This window comes from Heterodontus francisci, chromosome 10 (genome assembly GCF_036365525.1).
Source record: "Heterodontus francisci isolate sHetFra1 chromosome 10, sHetFra1.hap1, whole genome shotgun sequence".
Classification (NCBI taxonomy): domain Eukaryota; kingdom Metazoa; phylum Chordata; class Chondrichthyes; order Heterodontiformes; family Heterodontidae; genus Heterodontus; species Heterodontus francisci.
The window spans coordinates 22,237,976-22,261,423 of NC_090380.1; the positions used below are offsets into that span (position 1 = coordinate 22,237,976).

General features: G+C 41.6%; 1 protein-coding gene across 2 annotated transcripts in view; it reads right to left on the reverse strand.

Annotated features, from left to right (window-relative positions):
* vwa8 (von Willebrand factor A domain containing 8) overlaps nucleotides 1-23,448 on the reverse strand; it is a 402,749-nt gene that overhangs the window by 147,542 nt on the left and 231,759 nt on the right. For both annotated transcript variants that reach the window (XM_068040239.1, XM_068040240.1), the window contains one exon: nucleotides 10,739-10,890. In XM_068040239.1, the coding sequence (XP_067896340.1) occupies nucleotides 10,739-10,890 (152 nt within the window). The remainder of the gene's footprint in view (nucleotides 1-10,738; nucleotides 10,891-23,448) is intronic.

The window sequence follows — 23,448 nt, forward strand, 5'->3', positions numbered from 1 at the left end:
AACTCCCCTGCTCTTCTTTGAATAGTGTTACAGGGTCTTTTGCATCCACCTGAGAGGACAGACGGGCCTTAGTTTAACGTCTCATCAAAAAGATGGCACCCGTGACAGTGCAGAACTCCCTCAGTACTGCGCTGAACTATAAGCCTGGATTAGGTAAATTGGCTCTTTGTTAGAAAGAGAGAAAGAAACAGGAGGGAACAAATGTCAGGTGGTTTCAAATAATTAAAAAGGTTAGAAAATGCCTTCAGAGTCAATTGCTCGAAAATGGAATTCACTGCCTCAACAGTGGTGTTTTCCACTCCTCTGCTCTACTGCCCACGTTGTTCCTCCCAGTAACTAGAATGGGTCAAAAAATCGCAGGCCGTAAGCAATGATGCAGAAAACACCAGCCCATAAATTCCTTTAGAAGGGAATTAGATGGTTGCTTGAAAAGGAAAAATATTAAATGGGAACAAGCAGGAGAGTGGGATTAGACTGGCTGGGTTATTGATGGTGCAGAGTTTGGAAACATAATGCAGGTTGTACACAGTTGTAAATCTATGATATAAAACTGTAGAGTGGAAATTACTGCAGGCAATGTTACTGTGAGAATACACTCATATCAAATTCATCTCTGTTATTTAAACAAATAGGGGTGAGGGGAGCAGGTTAAGCATTGTTATAAGAAAATTACAGTCAGTAGTTTCTAACTTTCCACATAATATATTTTTTAAGAACAATTTATCTGCCACAAATGAGATAAATTCTAGACATTGTCATCATGGACAGTTCCAGACTGTCAGTGCTTCACATCACAGGGCGACAGTCTTTGCGGCTCCAGACCCCTCATTCTCCTCCATGCGTCTCTGTTAGACGTACAGCAGCATCGAATCAACCCTTTTCTCTTTTCAGTAACTCTATTTTTGGTAGTTTTCTTTTCAACTATTAATTTTTGATACACTTCGAATTAGTTTTAAAAAGAAACATACATAGAGAACTGGTGATGCATTGCTTTAGATACTGGCATTTTACCTGTGACAGGGGTTCAAATCCAGTGCAAGACTGATGGGATGGATGTTTCTCCTCTGCTGGCTTCTACTAGGTTCATTAGTTGACCTCTAATTGATCAGACTAATTTCTTGATTTATCTCTCTCGCCCTTCTTAAATAATGGAATAACATTGGCAATTTTTCAATTCAAGGGAACAATTCCTGAATCAAGAACATTTTGGAAGATCAACACGAAAGCATCTGCAATTTTCTCACCTACTTCTTTTAAATCTCTGGGTTGGAAATCACAAGGATTAGCTTGGGCCTCAGCTATTGATAATCTATATCAATGACTTAGATGAGGGGCCAGCAAATAATATACCCACGTCTGCTGACGATACAAAGCTAGGTAGGAAAGTAAGCTGTGCGGGGTATGCAAAGAGGCTGCAAAAGAATATTGACAGGTTGGGTAAGAAGGTAGCAGATGGAGTACAATGTGAGAAGTGTGAAATTATTCACTTTCATAGGAAGAATAGAAGTGCAGAATATTTTTAAAAAGATGACAGACAAGTAAATGTTGGTTTTCAGAGGGATTTGGGTGTCCTTGTACATGAATCACAGAAAGAACATGAGAACATAAGAAATAGGAGGAGTAGGCCATTCAGTCCTTGGAGCCTGTGCAACCATTCAATGAGATCACGGCTGATCTTCTACTTCAACACCATTTTCCAGCACTATCCCCGTAATTCTTGATATTTTTAATATTTAGAAATCTATCAGTCTCAGTCTTGAACATACTCAACGACTGAGCCTTCACAGCCCTCTGGGGCAGAGAATTCCAAAGATTCACCACCCTCTGAGTGAAGAAATTCCTCCTCATCTGAGTCCTAAATGGCCTGCCCCTTATTCTGAGACTGTGTCCCCTGGTTCTAGACTCCCCAGCCAGGGGAAACATCCTTCCTGCATCTACCCTGTCGTGCCCTGTAAGAATTGTGTATGTTTGAAAAGGCCCAGTCTATTTAATCTTTCCTCATTGGACAATCCCTCCATTGCAGGAATTAATTTGGTGAACCTTTATCTACTTTAGGCCCCTTGGTGAACCTTCATTGCACTCCCTCTGTGGCAAGTATATCTTTCCTTAGGTAAGGAGACCAAACTCCAGGTGCGGTCTCACCAAGGCTCTATATAATTGCAGTAAGACATCTTTACTCCTATACTCAAATCCTCTTGTAATGAAGGCCAACGTACCATTTGCCTTCTTAATTGCTTGCTAAGCATGCATGTTAGCTTTCAGTGACTCATGAACAAGGACACCCAAGTTCCTTTGAAATTCGTCACTTCCCAGTCTTTCACCATTTAAGAAACTGTCTGTATTTCTGTTTTTCCTACCAAAGTGGATAAATTTCACATTTCTCCACATTGAATTCCATCTGCCAAATTTTTGCCCACTTCGCTTAGCCTCCTCCCCACAACTCACACTTCCACCTACTTTTGTGTCATCTGCAAACTTGGAAATATTACATTTAATCCTCACCTCCAAATCACTGATATAGATTGCGGTATCCCACTAGTCACAGCCTGCCAATCCAAAAATGACCCATTTATTCCTACTCAGTTTTCAATCCATGCCAGTATATTCCCCCCAATCCCACGTGCTCTAATTTTGTTTACTAATCTCTTGTGTGGCACCTTATCAAAAGTTTTCTGAAAATCTAAATATATCACATCCACCAGTTCCCCACTTATCTATTCTGCTAGTTACATCCTCAAAAAACTCCAAGAGGTTTGTTAAACATGATTTCCCTTTCATAAATCCATGTTGACTCAGCCCAATCCTACCATTATTTTCTAAGTGTCCTCTTATCACATCCTTTACTATAGATTCTAGCATTCTCCCTACGACTGATGTTAGGCTTACAGATCTGTAGTTCCCTGTTTTCTCTCTCCCTTCTTTCTTAAACAGTGGGGTTACACTTGCTATCTTCCAATCTGCAGGAACTATTCCAAAGTCTATAGAATTTTGAAAGATGCCCACCAATGCATCTACTATCTCTCCAGCCACTTCTTTCAATACTCTGGGATGTAGATCATCAGGTCCAGGGGACTTATCTACTTTAAGTCCCATTAATTTCTCTAGTACTTTTTTCTCACTAATATGAATATCTCACAATTCCTCGTTTACACTGGTCCCTTGATTCTCCATTATTTCTGGGAGGTTTTCAGTATTTTCCTCCATGAAGACAGTCACAAAGTATTTGTTTAGTTTCTCTGCCATTTCCTTATTCCCCACTATAAATCCTCCTCACTCCACATGTAATGGACCCACATTTGTATTTGCTAATCATTTCCTTTATACATACCTATAGAAGCTTTTAAACTCCATTTTTATGTTTCTCTCTAGTTTACTCTCATATTCTATTTTCCCTTTCTTGAACTTTTGCTTGGTCCTCCTTTGCAGAATTCTAAAATGCTCCCAATCCTCAGGCTTACCATTTTTTGGGTAACTTTATATGCCTCTTCCTTTGCTCTAATATAATCCTTGATTTCTTTCGTCAGCCACACTTGGAACACTTGTTGGGTTTTTGTGCATTAAAGGAATGTATTTTTGTTGTAAACTACGTATTAGTTCTTTAAATGTTAGCCATTGCCTGTCTACCTTCATATCATTTAACATAGTTTCACAATCCACCATAGCCAATTTGCCACTCTTACCTTCATAGTTTCCTTTACTTAGATTTAAGACCCTAGTTTCTGACTGAACTACATCACTTTCAAACTTCATGTAAAATTCTATCATATTATGGTAACTCTTTCCTAAAGGGTCCTTTACAAGATTATTTTAATTTATTTATTTTTATTTAGAGATACAGCACTGAAACAGGCCCTTCGGCCCACCAAGTCTGTGCCGACCAAGAACCACCCATTTATACTAACCCTACAGTAATCCCATATTCCCTACCACCTACCGACACTAGGGGCAATTTACAATGGCCAATTTACCTATCACCTGCAAGTCTTTAGCGGCGGGAGGAAACCGGAGCACCCGGCGAAAACCCACGCGGTCACAGGGAGAACTTGCAAACTCCGCACAGGCAGTACCCAGAATTGAACTCGGGTCCCTGGAGCTGTGAGGCTGCGGTGCTAACCACTGCGCCACCCATTAATTAGCTCTTTTACATTGCACAATACTAGAACTAACATAGCCATTTCTGAGTTGGTTCCTCAACGTACTGCTCTAAAAAACACATCTTGCATACATTCCAAGAATGTGTCCTCCACAACATCATTACTAATAAAGTTTACCCAGTCGATATTTAGATAGAAATCCCTCATGATTACCTTTGATACACGCACCTCTAATTTCCTGATTTATACTGTGATTTACATTACCACTGCTGTTTGGTGGCCTATAAACAACTCCCACCAATGTTTTCTGCCCCTTGCTGTTTTTTAGTTCCACACAAATTGATTCTACATCTTGATCTTTAGAACTAAGGTCATCTCTCACTACAGTACCTAAGCCCTCTTTAATTAAGAGAGCTATCCATCACATTTTCCCAGCTTCCTGTCCTTCCTGAATGTCACGTACCAGTGGATATTCAGTCCCCAGTTTTGGGTTCCTTGTAGCCACATCTCTGTAATGGCTATCAAGGTCGTACATATGAATTTCTATTTGAGCTGACAATTCATCTATTTTATTGCAAATGCTGTGGGCATTCAGATACAGAGCCCTTAATTCAGTTTTTTTTTTACTGTGTTACGACCGAGGTGGCAGTAGTGCACTGTTTTTTCTAGTTCCACTTCTCCACAGGTCACAACATATATTTAAATGTTCACCCAGTTACCAATACGGTCAATCATAGACTCTATTTTTATCCCAGAATGAAATATACCAACCAGGTTTCTTTAATAAACAACAAAATTATCAGTTTATTATAAAACAATATTTAACCAGTAATGAAGCAAAGCATTAACACAGATTGAAATATGAAAGTTCCCTTTTTACCTTACCCCCCACCACACATACACACACACACACACACACACACACACAGGTGAACCGAAAAATAGAGATTTTCTCTTTAGAGCTCTGTTACAAAACAAAAAGACAAAAAAGAATACTTTGGCCAAATATTTGCTAATTCTTGAAGAAAAAAAAAGATTTGGAAAGATGTCAGTTGTTCCTTTTTGTTTGGCATCCCAAATACGCGTAGACGGCTGTCACTGGGATCTTTCTAGAACAGCTCTTTTCAGGCAACATTGAAGATCAGTTTGGCAGGCTTTCCAGGAGAAATGCGACAAGAAGGGTTTCTGGCAGACCTTTCAGGAGGAATGCAGCAACAATTTCTCTATTTCTTACACTTGCTTCTAAGAGTTTCTCAAAGAGATGGAAAAGGGTGCTGATGGTGACTGCTCTTTTGGCTGGTTTTCTCCAATGCCTTCAAAACAGTTCACACCCCAACACACTGTCCAAAACAAAACCAAAAACAATATCTCAAGAGTCAAGCCTCCTGACCCCTCTAAATCTTGACCTGTTACTTCTCTGTAAACACCTCCCCAAGTCAAAACACCTCTGCTGGGTATTTATCTGAAGACAGGTGACTTCCAGTAAATGTTGTTGTCAAACAAGACCTCTCAGTGTCCTTTCAATGACCCCATTGAAAAAAACATCCATGGTATCCTTTGCAGTTTGAAAACCCAAGACCTCAAAAATAATTAACAAAAAATGAAAGCACTTTTGTAACAAATGTTTTTGTAAACTCTGGCCCTATCTGCTGGGACAATCTTAAGTTTGCAATAACTGTCCCTTTCTGCCATACTCGGATCATCATTACCTTTATTGCTACCTTGATCTACGGTCTTGTCATTTCCCTTTAATTTATTCAACGTGCAGGTACAGCAAGTAGTTAGGAAGAAAAATGGTATGTTGGCCTTTATTGCAATGGGGTTGAAGTATAAACATAAGGAAGACTTACTGCAATTGTACTCTGGAGTTTGGAAGAATGAGAGGTGATCTCTTGGAAACGTATAAAATTCTTAGAGAGCTTGGCAGGGTATATGCTGAGAGGCTGTTTCCCCTGGCTGGAGAGTTTAGAACTAAGGTTCATAGTCTCAGGAAAGGGGTGATCATTTAGGACTGAGATGAGGAGACATTTCTTCACTCAGAAGGTTGTGAATCTTTGGATACCCCAGAGAACTGTGGATGCTCAGTTGTTTATATTCATGTTTGCGTTACAGTTTTATACAATCTCCCATTTTCTTTGGTGACTAAGGTTGTTCAATTATACAAGTAGAGTGCCATGTAATTGTATGGAAAATACTTGCCCTTTAGAGATATGTATAGGTCTTGTCTTCAAAATCAAAGCTAACCTTCTGAGGTTTCACTCTAATACCACCAACCTCCTGCTCCGAGACTGGGCAGTGGATGACCTCACCATTCTGCTAGACCCTCAGCTGACATTTTTACTCAACGTCTGGTCAGCTAACAGGGATGTATTTTTCCATGCTGGCACATTGCCTGACTGTACCTCTACCTCTTTCTCTCTATTGGAAAAACCAAATCATCACCTCAAGAACTCATTGCTCAAATCCTCTAACACCGGTCTCACCACTTCAGCCAATCAGAAATCTGTGGCCCAACTCTCGAATCATGCCCATTTTTGCTGATCGACAGTCCCCAGCCATACAATTCCATGTTGTGAAAAGAATTTCATTGCAGCCCCCTCCCCCGCCACACCATTGAATGGGTTTCACTTACCTCCTCGGCCCCATACTGATGTGGAAGTACGGACAGTTTTAGTTTGAAATTCCATATTTGTAAATGAATGCAGCGAAAGATCAGAATAAAGTGTCGCTGTGTGTGTGTGTGCTGTAGATAACCTGCAGGTGGCACTATACTGCCAGAGGAGGCAGCAGCTCTGAGACACTCTGTGTGTTTCACTTAGATTAATAAAACCATTTTTTTTCCAGATTTTAAACCTCAGCTCACTTATTTGCAAAAATCCTTTAATACATCAAAGATTACAAAAAAATTATTGAATAGAGATGGAGCTCTAACCTCTACTCAACTTTGAGTGAATTTCCAGTCCACATAACATGGGCAAATAAATGATTTACAGCTGGTATCAGCTTCAAAATCTGTCCCTTTAAGAGCATGACCTTCCTCCTTACACCATCAGTCAAAGTCAGTGAGGCTGCATCCCCACTATGGAGTGTTCATGGAGCACAGGTTGGAGACAAGGCTATAACTCTATAGGGCTAATACACATTTCCAGCTAGCTAAGAACCCACACCAGGGGCAGAACCTTGCAGAATTTCTTCCTTGCAGCATCCTGTCCAAGTTATCTGCACATGGTGTCTCACGCAGATACACATACTCAACAGAATAGTTCAAAAATTAACTTTATTTCATTTCTTTGCTGCTTTCACTTATAATTGCAGACAGAAGCTGTCTATTATTTCACACTGATAAACGGGTCAGTTCAACCTTTTCAAACGGGCTGCTGACCCCTAACTCATTTCTGCTCAGGACTTTCAACTTGTGCTGAGCAGGTTAACACACCTGTCAGTGTAAAGAATGTGGCTTTTCCTGTGCTTCTCTCTAAAAATGCATTTGTCTGGAACCATTCAAACAAATGCCCTTTTCTCAGGTACAGAGACTGCTACCCTCCCTCCCCCACGGATGTACGCACAGCACATCAAACTCAATCCTTTTGTTTTACATACTGATCCTCTTTGGGACCTTTGAATTTTTAGTAGGCTCACCATCTCGTTCTTCAAAACAGCACTTACACAAACTGAAAAATGCACTCATTCTTCATTCAAGGTCCAAGGGAGAGGAACAGAGAAACTTGGTGCGTGCAGTTGAGCTGGCTTCAGCATCGTATATAAATGATGTCTCATTCCATTCTAAAGACCATGGGCAATCTTCCCAAAGTACATGCCCATTAAGACTAGGAGTTATAACAGAGGCCAACTATCTCAGCCAGAATGCAAACACTTGACATAACAATTACTGCGTAAAGCTGCTTTAAAGACATGCTCTCAAGCCGCACGCAAACACTAACTCCCACTGTGGCTATAGATCTTGTTGAAAGCCCTTTCACTCTGGCAGGGTAATTCTTTACGTGCCACTTGGTAACAGCAGTTGATACATAGCACTCATAGCGACGACAGGTTTACTCAATCTTTAGTTTTCACAGAACACAAATAGTGGGCTACAATTTCTGGAATACAGTAGTTATAACCACACAGTCCTCCACACAATTACATCATTCCACCTCTGACATGTGCAGAACAGGGGAGAATGGTCAAGCTAAGTTAAATTCCTACTTTTGGTATGAACTGATATGTGCTGATGCCATGTGAGGTCAGAGAGGTAGCTGAACAAGTCAAGTAATTTACCAGAAGTTAGGCTACCAGAATGGGACTGCCCTCCAGGTTAGTAACCTGATGGTGTAAGATTTGACATGTTCAAACTGTGTGCACGCACTGGTTTGTGTACAAGCGCATACATTAGTGCGGGTGTGCTGGTTACTGTTATGGGGCAGGGATCTATGTGGGGAGAACTCCAGCTCTAAATAACGACTTGCTGAGAAACCTTTTGTTTTCCAGACTCTTTGAAAAAAGACTCCAAGAGTCTGTACAAAGTTCTGCCCTTCTCATTCATACACAGGAAGTGTCCGGGCCTTGTTCCATCATGCTTACACAGTGAGCCACGTTTTGTTGTTAATTATAATAAACTGTCTATTATAATTCCATTATTGAGAAAGTGTCTCAATGGCAAGGGAAGAATTCTTTGAGATTGCCTGTCTACCAAAGGTCTTCACGAGTCAGCAGGTGAAAGCCTCAAGGAATTATATAAGCAAACCCTATCTCAAAGGCTGTCTCACATGGGCATACTATTAAAGCTGATTTTAGGATAAAATGCACCATACGTCAGCTTGGCTCAGTAGGTCGCATACGAACCTGAAGATCGTGGGTTCAAGCCCCACTCCAGGATTTTAGACTTGAATACTAAGGGAATACAGCAATGTCTGCCTGTTTAGGTGGATGTCAAATATCCCATGGCGCTATTTGAAGGCAAGTTCTCCTGGTGTCTCCTGATTGTTTATGCAGCATCTCACCTATACTGGACTATAACAACAACACTTTAAAAGTAATTTGCTGAATGCAAAGCATTTCGAAACATCCTGAGAAGTGGGACGTTTCTTCATAAACTAAGTTTTTTTCTTTCCAATGACACTTTGTTCAACCAGCTGTATGTGACACAGGCGGCTGAAAATGCTCAATGAAGCAAAAGTGCTTCTGGAGCCAAAGGAGCCTTGTATATCACAACTGAATGGCCGTAGAATGTGGAACTCACTACCACATGGAGTGGTTGAGACAATTAGCATAGATTTATTCAAGGGGATGCTAGATAGGTACATGAAGGAGAAAGGAATAGAAAGATATGCAGATAGGGTGAGATGAAGTAACCTGGGAGGAGGTTGGCGTGGAACATAAACACCAGTAATGATCCAAATGGCCTGTTTCAGTGCTGTAAATTCCATGTACATTAATATTTAGTTTTATGGCTTTAAGCTGTCTGGTGCTGTGTACATATTTGGAGCCCTGAGGGGCCAGGTTTTCTTGCATCAGCGACTGGTAAAACAGATGCTGGCTGCACTTGGGGTGCCAGCAATTTCTTTTTCAGGGGAGGGCAGACAATGGTGGCAGCGGGTGATTTTGGTCTTGCGGTGTACAAAACCTACCCAGTCAACACAAAAAAAATCATCTTTACTCAGCTTCCTCATCAGCAGCTGTTGGGAGTGGGTACGCTCATCACAGGATGTGTAGCGCCATCAACCCCCCAATCCTCCCACTAATTTAACAGTGCATAGAGTTTGCACACAAGCTCCAGCACCTTCTGAGCTTGGCTATGCTGGGCTGCACCAAGCCCACTGGTTGCATCTTAGGCCTCAGGCCTCCATAATCAGCAACACAAGGAAACAGCATATCGGGCATGCCATCACATCATCAACACCGAATGCAGCAGAAACTAGGTTATCTACATCCACTCAATTCAGTAGCTGTCAGCTTCAGGACACCAGATATTCAAGTCTGCCAGCCTCTGTGGAAATCCTGGGCAGTTGGTAGCAACAGGAAAGTATCCTACATAAAAATTCACCAAAGAAAAATAAACACAGCTCTGTGTCATCCATTTCAAGAAAAATACTTGTTTCTTCTCTTTTTAATTGTAGAAGTGACAAAATTTGCATACTCGAATGCATTTTAAGTAAAATTCTGGATCACTTATTTAAGACATTCAGAGAGAAAGGTGAATAAGTTACACAATCGCTGGTGGGACAGTTAACCATTTGCGGATTGCAGAATTTCTGCACTAGAATGGAAAATATTAATTACGGTTTTTAGGCTCCAGATTGTGCTACGCATTAAAAGTGTCAGTATTTCTCACATTTTTCTAGTTATGCGAGATAGAAAAAATTTCCGAAAATTGCTATGTGCGATGGTTTAATAGCGACTGAAACAAGGACAGACACACAAACCCAATGAAGAAACAAATATTTCCCTTTATTGTAGATGATTTGCAATATGCTCAAGTTAAATCAGTTACTAAACACTCCGCTGCATCACCTAAGGTCACTAGATACAAATCTGAAGCTCAATCCTCAGTAATTTACAATTGATTAGCAGCATACTGCAAAGTATCAGTGAATAATGCATTGTGGTGTTTTCAGTTCATTTAGAAGTTAACATATTGAGCTTACTCCTTGGCCAACTGTACATTAGTAGGCTTGGCTCCTATTGGGATTCCATGTTTGTGCAGGGTGTTGACCAGGATTTCACGCATTTCGCCATTGTATGAATCAAAGTCAAACACGTTCCGAACCACATTTGCGAGTCCCTCAGTGGGGAATTTCTGTAGAGAGACATAGCACAAAGATAGAGTGCTGTAAAATTTCCATTGACGCACTTATACATCATCCTGTGTGAGCTCTGAACTTTGATTCAGTTTATACAGCAACTACAGTTATTTCCCAAGAAACAGACGTATTATTTCTGAAAATTAGATGAACTTTTAATTATCTGCACATTAATTTCTGGTGAAACAATCAGTACTGAGATTAAAATTAGAAGCATTTACCCATGACAGTATTAAGTGCTGTGTGCATGAAAACAGAGCGTAGCACAAACTGGGTCAACGGTAGTTCTTCCAATGGGGACTGTGTTGAGATGTAGTTCAGATAAAATGTCTTAGTATCAAAATTCAGATCTGGACTACTTAAATTGCTGTCAGAATGACAAATTAACAGCCCTCACCATTCAGAAATGCAAATTAGGGCTTCCTTCAGAAAATTGTTTTGGGGTAGAGTATATAGGCAAGAATGTTTGTACATTTCACACATCTATCCTGCCATTCGCTCATTAACTTCTCAAGGATCAATACAGCAATTCCCAAACAATTCCCCCACGATCAACATCCTGGGGGTTACCATTGACTAAAAACTGAACTGGACCAGCCACATAAATACTGTGGCTACAAGAGCAGATCAGAGGCTGGAAATTCTGCGGCGAGCAACTCACCTCCTGACTCCCCAAAGCCTGTCCACCACCTACAAGGCACAAGTCAGGAGTGTGATGGAATACTCTCCACTTGCCTGGATGAGTGTAGCTCCAACAACACTCAAGAAGCTCAACACCATCCAGGACAAAGCAGCCCGCTTGATTGTCAGCCCATCCACCACCTTCAACATTCACTCCCTCCACCACCGATGCACAGTGGCAGCAGTGTGTACCATCTATAAGATGCACTGCAGAAATTCACCAAGGCTCCTTAGACAGCACCTTCCAAACCCCCAACCTCTACCACCTAGAAGGACAAGGACAGCAGATGGATGGGAACACCACCACCTGCAAGTTCCCCTCCAAGCCACACACCATCCTGACCTGGAACTATATCGTCATTCCTTCACTGTCGCTGGGTCAAAATCCTGGAACTCCCCTCCTATCAGCACTGTTGATGTACCTACACCCCAAGAACTGAAGCAGTTCAAGAAGGCAGCTTACCACCACCTTCTCAAGGGCAATAAGCAGGAAGCCACTTAGAACAGAAATTAGGAGAAATTTCTTTACTTGGAGGGTTGTGAATCTTTGGAATTCTCTACCCCAGAGGGCTGTGGAATCTCAGTTATTGAGTATGTTTAAAGCAGAGATTGACAGATTTCTAAATACAAATGACGTAAGGGGATATGGGGATAGTGTGGGAAAAAGGCATTGAAGTGGATGATCATCCATGATTGTATTAAATGGTGGAGCATGCTCGATAGGCTGAATGGCCTACTCCTGTTCCTACGTGCCTAATTAGGGATGGGCAATAAATGCTGACATAGCCAACGATGTCTACATCTACCGAACAAATTTTTTTTAAAAACACGAAATGCTGGGAATACTCAGCAGGTCTGGCAGCATCTGTGGAGAGAGAAGCAGAGTTAACGTTTCAGGTCAGTGACCTTTCATTAGAACTGATGTTCTGATGAAGGGTCACTGACCTGAAACATTAACTCTGCTTCTCTCTCCCCAGATGCTGCCAGACCTGCTGAGTATTTCCAGCATATCTTGTTTTTATTTCAGATTTCCACCATCTGCAGTATTTTGCTTCTATAAAAAAAAACACAATTGGGTTTCAGTATCTTCTTCTGCTTGTTTTTTAAAATTCTTTTCTTACCTTTCCGTCTCTTTTTTCCTCTCTCTTTTAATCCAGTCTCTTTGTAACCCTCTTTTTATTTCTCTTGCTTTATCTAATCTGACTCTAATTTACCCTATTTACGTCTCTGTCATTCGGTCTGTTTCTTTTTCTATCTTTTGCTTTCACTGGTTAAGGAGACAGACCATCGGGCACGACATTCATGAGACATCGACATAGTTGTGCCATTATCAATTTGCAGAGCAAATATAATGCGATCTAAATAATCAGAATAAGAAGTAGGCCATTTAGGACAGAGATGAGGAAGAAATTCTTCACTCAGAGAGTGGTGAATCTTTGGAATTCTCTACCCCAAAGGGCTGTGGAGGCTCAGTCGATGAGTATATTCAAGATAGAGATCGATAGATTTCTCGATATTAAAGATATCAAGGGATATGGGGATAATGCAGGAAAATGGTGTTGAGGTAGAAGATCAGTCATGATCTAGTTGAATGGCGGAGCAGGCTCGAGGGACCGAATGGCCTATTCCTGCTCCTATGTCCTACGTTTCAATGAAGGGCAAGGGAAATAGTTCGATTCATGTTGTTCATTGCAAGATGCGTCACTGCAGCAAATTCCGGACAACACATTGGACAATAATACCCTGATATTGTACATGCTCCAGATACTGCAATAGAATCAGTTTTGCTCAGTTGGCAACACTCTCACTGCTGAGCCTGAAGGTCATGTGCCTCAAAATCGACTCCAGGATTTGAGTATATAATCTAGGCTGCTTTTTCAGTGCAGTGTTCAGGGAATGCTGCATTGTCAGAGGTGCTGTCTTTTGGATAAAGCACTAAAATTTCAGCTCTCTTGGGTGTATGTAAAAGATCCCATGACACCAAGAGAACATTAATAAAGGAGTAAGGGAGTTCTCCCAGTATCCTGGTCAACATTCCTCCCTCCACCAGCAACACCAACATTAATTTGTCATTCATCCCACTCGCTGTTTGTGGAACTTGCTGCATGCTAACTCATTGCCTTGCTTGCCATGTAACAAAAGTGATGGCACTTCAAAAAAGTTGTTAATTTCTAGGAAGATCTGCGGGATGCCCTGTGAGTATACTAAGATGCTATATAAATGCAAGTTCTTTCTTGCTTAGTATTTTAACGAAGTTTACAGATGAAGGCACAGAAACAACACTCTGAACATTTCCATCCAGAGCAAAACATAACTTCCATACTTGAAGTTACTAAGAAGCCTTGCATGCTGAGAGTTTGTCAGCAGGATTGATTTTGTTTGCAGCAGAAACCAGCTGCTCGAAATTATGGTCATGGTTTCAGCTGGTAAACGTGACACATGACAACTTGTATTTATATAGCGCCTTTAACATAATGAAATGTCTGAAGGTGCTTCACAGGGGCATCATAAAACAAAATTGAAACTGAGCCACAAAAGGAGATGTTAAGACAGATGACGAAAAGCTTGGTTAAAGAGTTAGGTTTTAAAGGGGGAAAGCGAGATAGAGAGACGGAAAGGTTTAGGGAGGGAATTCCAGAGCTCGGTGCCTAGGCAGCTAAAGACATGGTCACCAATGGCGGAGTGATTAAAATCAGGGACGTTCAAGAGGTCGGAATTAGAGGAATGCAGATATTTCAAAGGATTGTAGGGCTGAAGGAGATTACAGAGACAGAAAGGGGCCAGGCCATGGAGGGATTTGAAAATAAGGGTGAAGATTTTAAAATTGAGGCATTGCTTAATTGGGAGCCAGTGTAGGCCCGCGAGCACATGGGTGATGGCTGAATTGTACTTGGTGTGAGTTAGGACACAGGCAGCAGAACTTTGCATGACCTGAAGTTTACATAGGATAGAATGTGGGAGGCCGGCCAGGAGTGTATTACAAAAGTCGAGTCTGCAGGTATCAAAGGTACGGATCAGGGTTTCAGCAGCAGAAGAGCTGAAGGTGGAGAAGGGTGATGTTATGGAGGTGGAAATAGGAGGATTTAGAGATGGTGCAGCTATGTAGTTGAAAGCTCATCTCGGGGGTCAAGCATGACACTGAGATTGCAAACAGCCTGACTTAGCTTCAGACAGTTGCCAGGGAGAGGGATGGAACCAGTGGTGAAGGAGAGGAGTTTCTGGCAGGGGCCGAAGACAATGACTTCAGTCTTCCAAGTATTTAATTGGAGGAAATTTCTACTCATCCAGTACTGGATGTCGGATAAGCAAAATGACAATTTAGAGACAGTGGGGGTGTTGAGAAAGGACCGTTTGCAGCAGAGAAAAGCAGCCAAGGAGGCACATCTGAAGTTGCAACACAAGCATATTCCTGCAGCCATGACATGTAGAGATGACAGAATTCCAACGTATTCCCGGAATACACTGATTTCAGATTGGCAATCTTGTTGAGTTAAATGAACCGAAAGGGAGACACCATTGATAGTGTACAGGCGTGTGGGACAGACAGATTATAGCATCACAGCACTGCCAATTGCTCGACACCTCAATGGGGTTGTGAATAAAGATTTGTTTCCATTGGAGAGACAGAATGTGTAGTGTTGAATACCATGATACTCGTAGGCTTGCACTTCTTGCAGTCTCTCTTGACTTTGGCATTGCTGGGTTAGCTAATTATTTATTGCATATTTATGGTACTCTGTGTTTTTCTTCCACATTTTTTAACGATATAACAGCACATATTAATTAATCAGCATGATTTATCTTTGCAATATTTGAGAATTATTCACATTATTCTGACTGTGCTATCCATTGAGAAAAGACTATGCATGATTACATCATGCCACATTATGTTTCTCAGAGCAGATCATCTGTTCTTGGTGGTGTTGGCCAAGGGAGGAATGTTAGCCAGGAAAACACACTAATCAGTTTCTTTAACATCCATCAGAAAAGGCAAATAGGGCTTATAGTCCTATAAATGAGATTCTACTCATTTAAAGAAAAAACAAATTAAAATACATCATTAAGTCAAAAAAGGTGTGTTAAAAATAAAAATCTACACAATTTGCTTCAAGCTCAAAGCCTTTCCAGAAGCATTAAAAATTATGTGCTCACTCCTAACAAAATAACATTACTTTTTTTTTAAAGTGGGATCAACGTAGAACAGGACACCAAGAGAATTCCCTGCTCTTCATCAAATAGTGCCATGGGATTTGCGAGGGCAGAAAATGTCAACCAAAAGATGGCACCTCCATCACTCACTTAGTACAGAAATGTCAGCCTACATTATGTTCTCAAATCTCTGGATTAGGCTGTAAGCAATGGCCTTCGACTAAAGGCGAGAGTGCTGCCACTGAGCCAGGATTAATACTACATAAGATGGCATGAGATTCCTTAAAATCTGCACCTTTTGCAAGCTTTAGGTCGCCCCTCCTAAAAGCTCCTTTTAAGGCTTAGCGACCATTTTTTAAATTACGCCTGTGAAACACCTCGTCATGTTCTTCAATACTAAGGGCATTCTATAAATGGCAGCCATTACAGTTGTAAAACATGGAAATTGACAGGCTAAGGTAAAAAGGACAGATTTCTTCACTAATTCCATGGGTGCAAAGCACAGAAAAATGGAATGAAGATTGACAGCAAATTCATAGGACTCAAAATAATCCCCTATATTCCAGCAGCAGCTGATATTCTTCAAATGCTTAGCAACATTGTAACAGAGATCGTCCATTCAGCCCCTTGAACTTGTTTCGCCATTCAATTAGATCATGGCTGATGTGAATGTCAGATCCATCTATCCACCTTTGCTCCATATCTTTTGATACCCTTGCCTAACAAAAATTAATTAATCTCAGTTTTAAGAGCTCCACTGACCCAGCATTCACAGTCTTTCAGGACAGAGAGCTCCAAACTTCCACTAGCCTAGGCTCTGTTGCCTACCTGGTGCCAGGGTTCGGGATATCTCATCCAGGCTGCAGAGAAACTTGGAGTGGGAGGGGAAAGATCCAGTTGTCGTGGTCCATATTGGTACCAACAATATAGGTGGAGCGAGCTTAGAGATTCTTCTGAGGGAATATGAGCAGCTAGGGGCTAAATTAAAAAGCAGAACCAAAAAGGTAATAATCTCCAGATTAATACCTGAGCCACGAGCAAATTGGCAAAGGGTCAATAAGATTAAAGAGCTAAATGCGTGGCTCAAAGATTGATGTGGGAGAAATGGGTTCGAATTCGTGGGACATTGGCACCAGTACTGGGGAAGGAGGGAGCTGTTCCGATGGGACGGGCTCCACCTGAATCATGCTGGGACCAGAGTCCTGGCGAATCGTATAACTAGGGCTGTTGATAGGGCTTTAAACTAAATAGTGGGGGGGGGGGGGGGGGGGGGTGAGGGTTCAGTTGCATGGAAAAACAGGAAGTTAAAGGAGAAGGTAGGAGTGCAGGTTCGTGGTGAGGCTGATTGTTACCAGACTGCAAGAAGTATACTGATTAAACCAGAAGAGAGAAGTAATAAACAGGCGAATAAAGCATCAGTGCTGAGGGACAGGTTAGGGGGTATAGCCCAAATAAGAGTTCTATATACAAATGCACGGAGTGTAAGAAATAAACTAGATGAACTGCAGGCGCAAATTCAAATGGAAAATTATGATGTGGTGGCCATTGCGGAGACGTGGCTGCAGGATGGTCGGGACTGGGAACTAAATATACCTGGTTATAAAGTTTACAGGAGGGACAGGGAAAATGGCAGGGGGGTGGAGTAGCCTTACTGATTAGAAATAATATCACCTCATTGGTGAGGTAGGATATAATGAGGGGAAAGCATCCAGTGGAGACCTTATGGGTGGAATTGAGGAACAGAAAAGGATCTAAAATTGTAATTAGATTGTATAAATGCACAAATTAGGCCAGTATGTAACAAAGGCAGAGTAGTATTAATGGGGGATTTTAACTTACACGTAGATTGGGAGAGGTAGACTAGCACCTGCCAGAAAGGTAGTGAATTTCTGGAATGTGTCCGGGATAGTTTCCCACAGCAATATGTCCTAGATGTAACAAGGGGACAGGCAATATTAGATTTAGTTATGTGTAATGAGCCAAATTTAATTAGTAGACTAACTGTGCGTGAACATTTATCAAATAGTGATCACAACATGATCGAATTCAAGGCAGTGTTTGAAAGTGAGAAGAACGAATCAACTACTAGAATTTTGGACTTGGGTAAGGCTGACTTTACCGGGATGGGACAGAGACTGTCCATGGTAAACTGGGTAGATCTGTTAATGGGTCAAACGACTGAAGAACAGTGGAGAATATTTAAAGAAACATTTAACAAAATACAGAGTGAGTATATACCCCTTTGTTCAGCGGAGAGCTTCATCTCTTGACTTTTTTTTATTAAAATTAAACCATCCAGTTTGTATATGAGAGGAAAAAGCTCCACTTCACAAATAAAACAGCCATGGGCAACTAAAGAGATTAGGGATAGCAGAAAACAAAAAGAAAGGGCTTACAAAAGTGCAAAACGCAGCACAGATCCAGTCGAATGGGATCGATACAAAGACCAGCAAAGGGTCACATAGCAGCTTATAAGAGCTACTAAAAGAGATTATGAAAGGAAACTTGCAAGTGACATCAAAATCAATAAGAAGAAATTCTTTTGTTACATAAAGGGAAAACGGGTGGTCAAGAGCAATGTAGGCCCACTAAAAGCTGAAACTGGAGATATTGTCATTGATAATGGGGAAATGGCAAACATGTTGAACAATTAGTTTGCCTCAGTATTTACAGTTGAAAAGGAGGATAACTTGCCGGAAGTCCAGAAAAAATGAACAGCCGATAGGCTGTTCTTATCCAGAGGATTGGAGTATAAAGTCACAGAGGTTATGCTGCAGTTGTACAAAACCCTGGTTAGACCCCACTTGGAGTACTGTCAGCAGTTCTGGGCACCACACCTTAAGAAGGATATATTGGCCTTGGAGGGAGAGCAATGCAGGTTTACAAGAATGATACCTGGACTACAGAGGTTAAGTACAGAGGAAAGATTACACAAATTAGGCCTAATTTCGCTAGAATTTAGAAGGTTAAGGGGTGATCTGATTGAAGTCTTCAAGATATTAACAGGAAAAGACAGGCTAGATAAAGATAAACTATTTCCACTGGTTGGAGATTCTAAAACTTGGGGGCACAGTCTAAAAATTAGGACCAGACCATTCAGGAGAGATGTTAGGAAGCACTTCTTCATGCAAAGGGTGGTAGAGGTTTGGAACTCGCTCCTACAAATAGCAGCTGAAGCTAGAACAGTTGTTAATTTTAAATCTGAGATAGATAGATTTTTGTTAAGCAAAGATATTAAGGGACATGGGCCAAAGGCAGGTATATGGAGTTAGGCTGGGGATCAGCCATGATCTCATTGAATGGCGGGTCAGGCTCGAAGGGCTGAATGGCCTACTCCTGTCCCTATCTTCCTATGTTCCTTTTTGTGAAAAAATGCTTCCTGATTTCTCTCCTAAATGGCCAGGGTCTAATTTTAAGGTTATGCTCCCTTGTTCTGGACTCCCACACAAGAGGACATAGTTGCGGCTCAGATCACTCCTCAATCTACTACCAGCTACATTTATGCAACCTGCCCTCATAATTTAACCCCCTAACCCCCAGTATCATTCTAGTGAATCTGCCCTGCACCCATCAAAGGCCAATTTCTCCTTCCTGACGTGCAGTGCCCAAAACTGAACGCAGGACTCCAGAATGGGGTCCAACCAAGGCTCTATATAAATGAAGCACAAATTCCTCAACTTTGTAACCTCGCCTCCTTGAAATAAAAGCTAACATTCCATTAGTCTTTTTGTGCCTGTCTATAACTTTTAATGACTTTGGAATGTGGGTTTCCAAATCTTTCTGTTCCTCTACAGTTCCTAGTTTTTTGCCATTTAGAAAATATCCTATTTATCTTCCTTAGGTCCAAAGTGGATAATCGCACATGTCCACATTGTACTCCATTTGTCACAGTCTTATTTAATCTGTCTTGTCTTAATTTGGCAACTTACTGTTCCTCCTAACAGTGTCATTTGCTTTCAGGGACCATATGGCCTCGGTAAATGGTATGAATTTGGATATACAGGCAGGGTCAGGTCATTGAAGGTGAAGCATATGTTGAGTGCACTCTACCTACCTGATGCCTAGGTGCAGGAGATACAGAAAAAAAGCCACCTCCTGATGTCAGAATGGGGCAAGGTGTTAAGACAACTTCTGCAGGAGTCACTGCGTGGCTATTATTTCTAATCTAATTCAATGACCTAGATAGCAAAGTAAGTGGACAGCATGTTTCTGGAGGTGGTCACCCTGGAGCTTAAGGATGTACAGGCAGAGGGGGAATGGGTAACCGCCAGGCAGTCAAGGAGAACAGGGGAAGTAGTGCAGGAGTTCCCCGAGTGCATCTCGCTCTCCAGCTGGTATTCAGTTCTGAATTCTGGTGCGAGTGATGGTTCCTCTGGGGAGTGCAGCCACAGCAAAGTCCATGGCACCCTGGGTGGCTCAGCTGTACAGTGGGGCAGGAGGAAGATTAGGAAAGCAATAGTGATAGTGATTTATATAGTTAGGAGAACAGACAGGCATTTCTGTGTTCACAGACGCGAATCCAGGATGCAGTATGTTGCCTCCCTGGTACCAGGGTCAAGGATGCCACTGAGTGGCTCCAGTGCCCTTTGAGGGGAGCAGGTGAACAGCCAGAGGTCATGATCGATATTGGTTCCGATGACATAGGTAGAAAGAGGGATAAGGTTCAGCAGGCAGGTTTTAGGGAGCTAGGAAGGAGACTAGCAAGCAGAACCTCAAAAATAGTAATCTCCGGATTAGTCCCAGTGGCACGCTCTAGAAAGTATATAACAGACGAATGTGTGGCTAGAGAGAAGATACAAGAGGGAAGGCTACAGATTCTTGGGACATTGGGGCTGGTGGGACCTGTACAGTTTGGATGGTTGCACCTCAACAGGGTTGGGACCAATGTCCTTGCTGTGGGCAGGGAGGTGGTCTTTGCTCGTGCCATTACGGAGGGTTTAAACTAACTTGGTAGTAGGATGGGAACCAGGATGTAACACTAGAAAGAAAAAACAAAGTGCAAAAAGGACTGGGAGAGACAGATAGCACTAGAGTAAGAAATAGGAAAGCATTAGATGGGGCCAGAGTAAGGGGGAATGTAAAAGGTCTAAATTAAGTTTACTGTAAATGTATGTGAATGCACAGAATTTGGTAAATAAGGCTAGTGTGAGCTGCAGGCGCAGATAGATATGGGGGAATGTGATGTAGTGACAATAACAGAGACCTGACTCAAAAAAGGGCAGGGCTGGGTATGAAATATTCCTGGATACACAGTGTTCAGGAAAGATAGGGAAGGAAAGAAAGGAGGAGGGGTAGCAGTATTAAGGAGAATATTATAGCGCTGGAGAGAAAGGATGTTCTAGAGGGGTCAAGGACAGAATCTATTTGCTGGAGGTAAGAAACAATAGAGGTACTATTATACTACTGGGTGTATTCTATAGGCTACCAAATAGTGGGAAAGATATACAGGAACAACTTTGCAAGGAAATTACAGAAAGGTGCAAAAACTATAGTACAGTTATAATGGGGGACTTTAATTATTCTAATATAGCTGAGATAGCAATAGTGTAAAGGGCAGAGAAAGGGAAGAGTTTCTGAAGTGTATGCTGGACAATTTTCTAGATCAGTATGTTTTGGGCCCAATGAGGAAGGAGGCATTGCTGGATCTGGTTCTGGGGAATGAGGTGGGTCAAGTGGATCAAGTGTCAGTAGGGGAATATTTAGGGGACAGTGTTATAGTATTATTAGGTTTAGAAATCATAGAAAATTTACAACACAGAAGAGGCCATTCGTCTCACTGTATCCATACCAGGTGACGAAAAGCTACCCAGCCTAAGCCCAACTCCCTGCACGAGGTCCATAGCCCTGCAGGTCACAGGTCTTCAAATGTGGTCAGAGTTTTTGCCTTGGCCACCCTTTCAGGCAGTGAGTTCCAGGTCCCTACCACCCTGAGTGAAAAAATGTTTCCTCATCTCCCCTCTAATCTTCTACCAATTACTTTAAATCTGTGCCCCCTGGTTTTTTTACCCCTCTGCTAAGGTAAATAGGTCATCCCTATTTACTCCATCTAAGCCCCTCATAATTTTATAAACCTCAATTAAGTCATCCCTCAGCCTCCTCTGTTCCAAGGAAAACAACCCCAGCCTTTCCAATCTTTCCTCATAGCTAAAATTTTCCAGTCCTGGCAACATCCTCATAAATCTTCTCTGTACCCTCTTCAGATCAATCACATCTTTCCTGTAATGTGATGATCAGGACAGTACTCAGCACTAAAGCTGTGGTCTAACTAGTGTCGTATACAGCTCTAGCATAACCTCAGCTAACAAAGGAAAGCATGCTATATCCCTGCTTAACCACCTTATTGACCTGTCCTGCTGCTTTTAGGATCTGTGAGCATACACTCCAAGGTCCCTGTTTTTCCACGCTACTCAGCATCCTTCCATTTATTGTGTATCCCTTGCCTTGTTGCATCTCCCAATATGCATTACCTCACACTTCTCCAGATTGAATTCCATTTTTCACATTTCTGCCCACCTGACCAGACCATCTATATCCTCCTGCAGTTTAAAGTTTGCTTCCCCACTGTCAACCAAAATGCCAATGCCTGTATCATCTGCAAACTTCTTTATCTTGTCCCTACATTTGAGTCTCAAGCATTAAAATTCTACGTGGATAGGATGGAGAAGCTGGGGCTGTTCTCCTTAAAGAGAAGATTGAGATGAGATTTGATAGAGATGTTCAAAGCCATGAGGGGTCTGGACACAGTAGAGAGAGAGAGACATTGTTCCCTTTGGCAGAAGGGTCGAAAACCAAAATACACCAATTTGAGGTTAATGGGAAAAGAACCAAAGGCGACATAAGGAAAAACTTTTTTTACGCAGCAACTGTTTAGGACTTGGAATGCTCTGCCTGAGAGTGTGGTGGAAGCAGATTCAATCATGGCTTTCAAAAGGGAATTGGATAATTATCTGGAGAAAAATTTGCAGGGCTGTGGGGAAATGGCGGGAGAGTTGGACTAACTGAGTTGCTCTTGCAGAGAGCCAGCACGGACATGAAGTGCTGAATGGCCTCCTTTTGTGCGGTAACCATTCCATGATTCTAAGCTTATTAAACTTGCTAATGACAGCAAAATAGTGAGAGTAATAGAGACAGAGAATGCAGCTGAAGATCAGCAAAAGCATTTATAATTGAATAAATGTCTCATGAAGCTTAACACTTGATGAATACTTCAATTGTCAACGAACTCTGCATTGTAAGATTACAATGACTGCAATTGACTTACATAGGTATATGTAGACTGGGACCTGGGAGTAACAGCTGACTTATCATTTTCAATGTTGAGACAACATAAAAAGCAATTAAACCACTATTAGAATGTTGTGGTACATAGCCAAAAGAATGAAATACAATTTGAGTACAGGTGTTTAATAAAGTACCACATAATAGCCTTGTTAGCAAAATGGAAGCCCAAGAGATTAAAGTGGCAATGGTTGTGTGGATACAAAGTTGGCTCAGAGACAGAAACCAGAGAACGTTTTCTTTCCCAGACTTGAGGGAAGTACAGTAGTGTGGGGACCTCTGCTCTTTTTGATCTATATTAATGACCTGGACTTTGGTATACAGGGCATAATTCCAAAGTATGCAAATAACACAAAGTTTGGAAATGTAGTAAAAAAAAAAGGTTCATAGCTGACTTCAGGAGAACACAGAATGGTGAAATGGGCAGACACAAGACGGGTGAAATT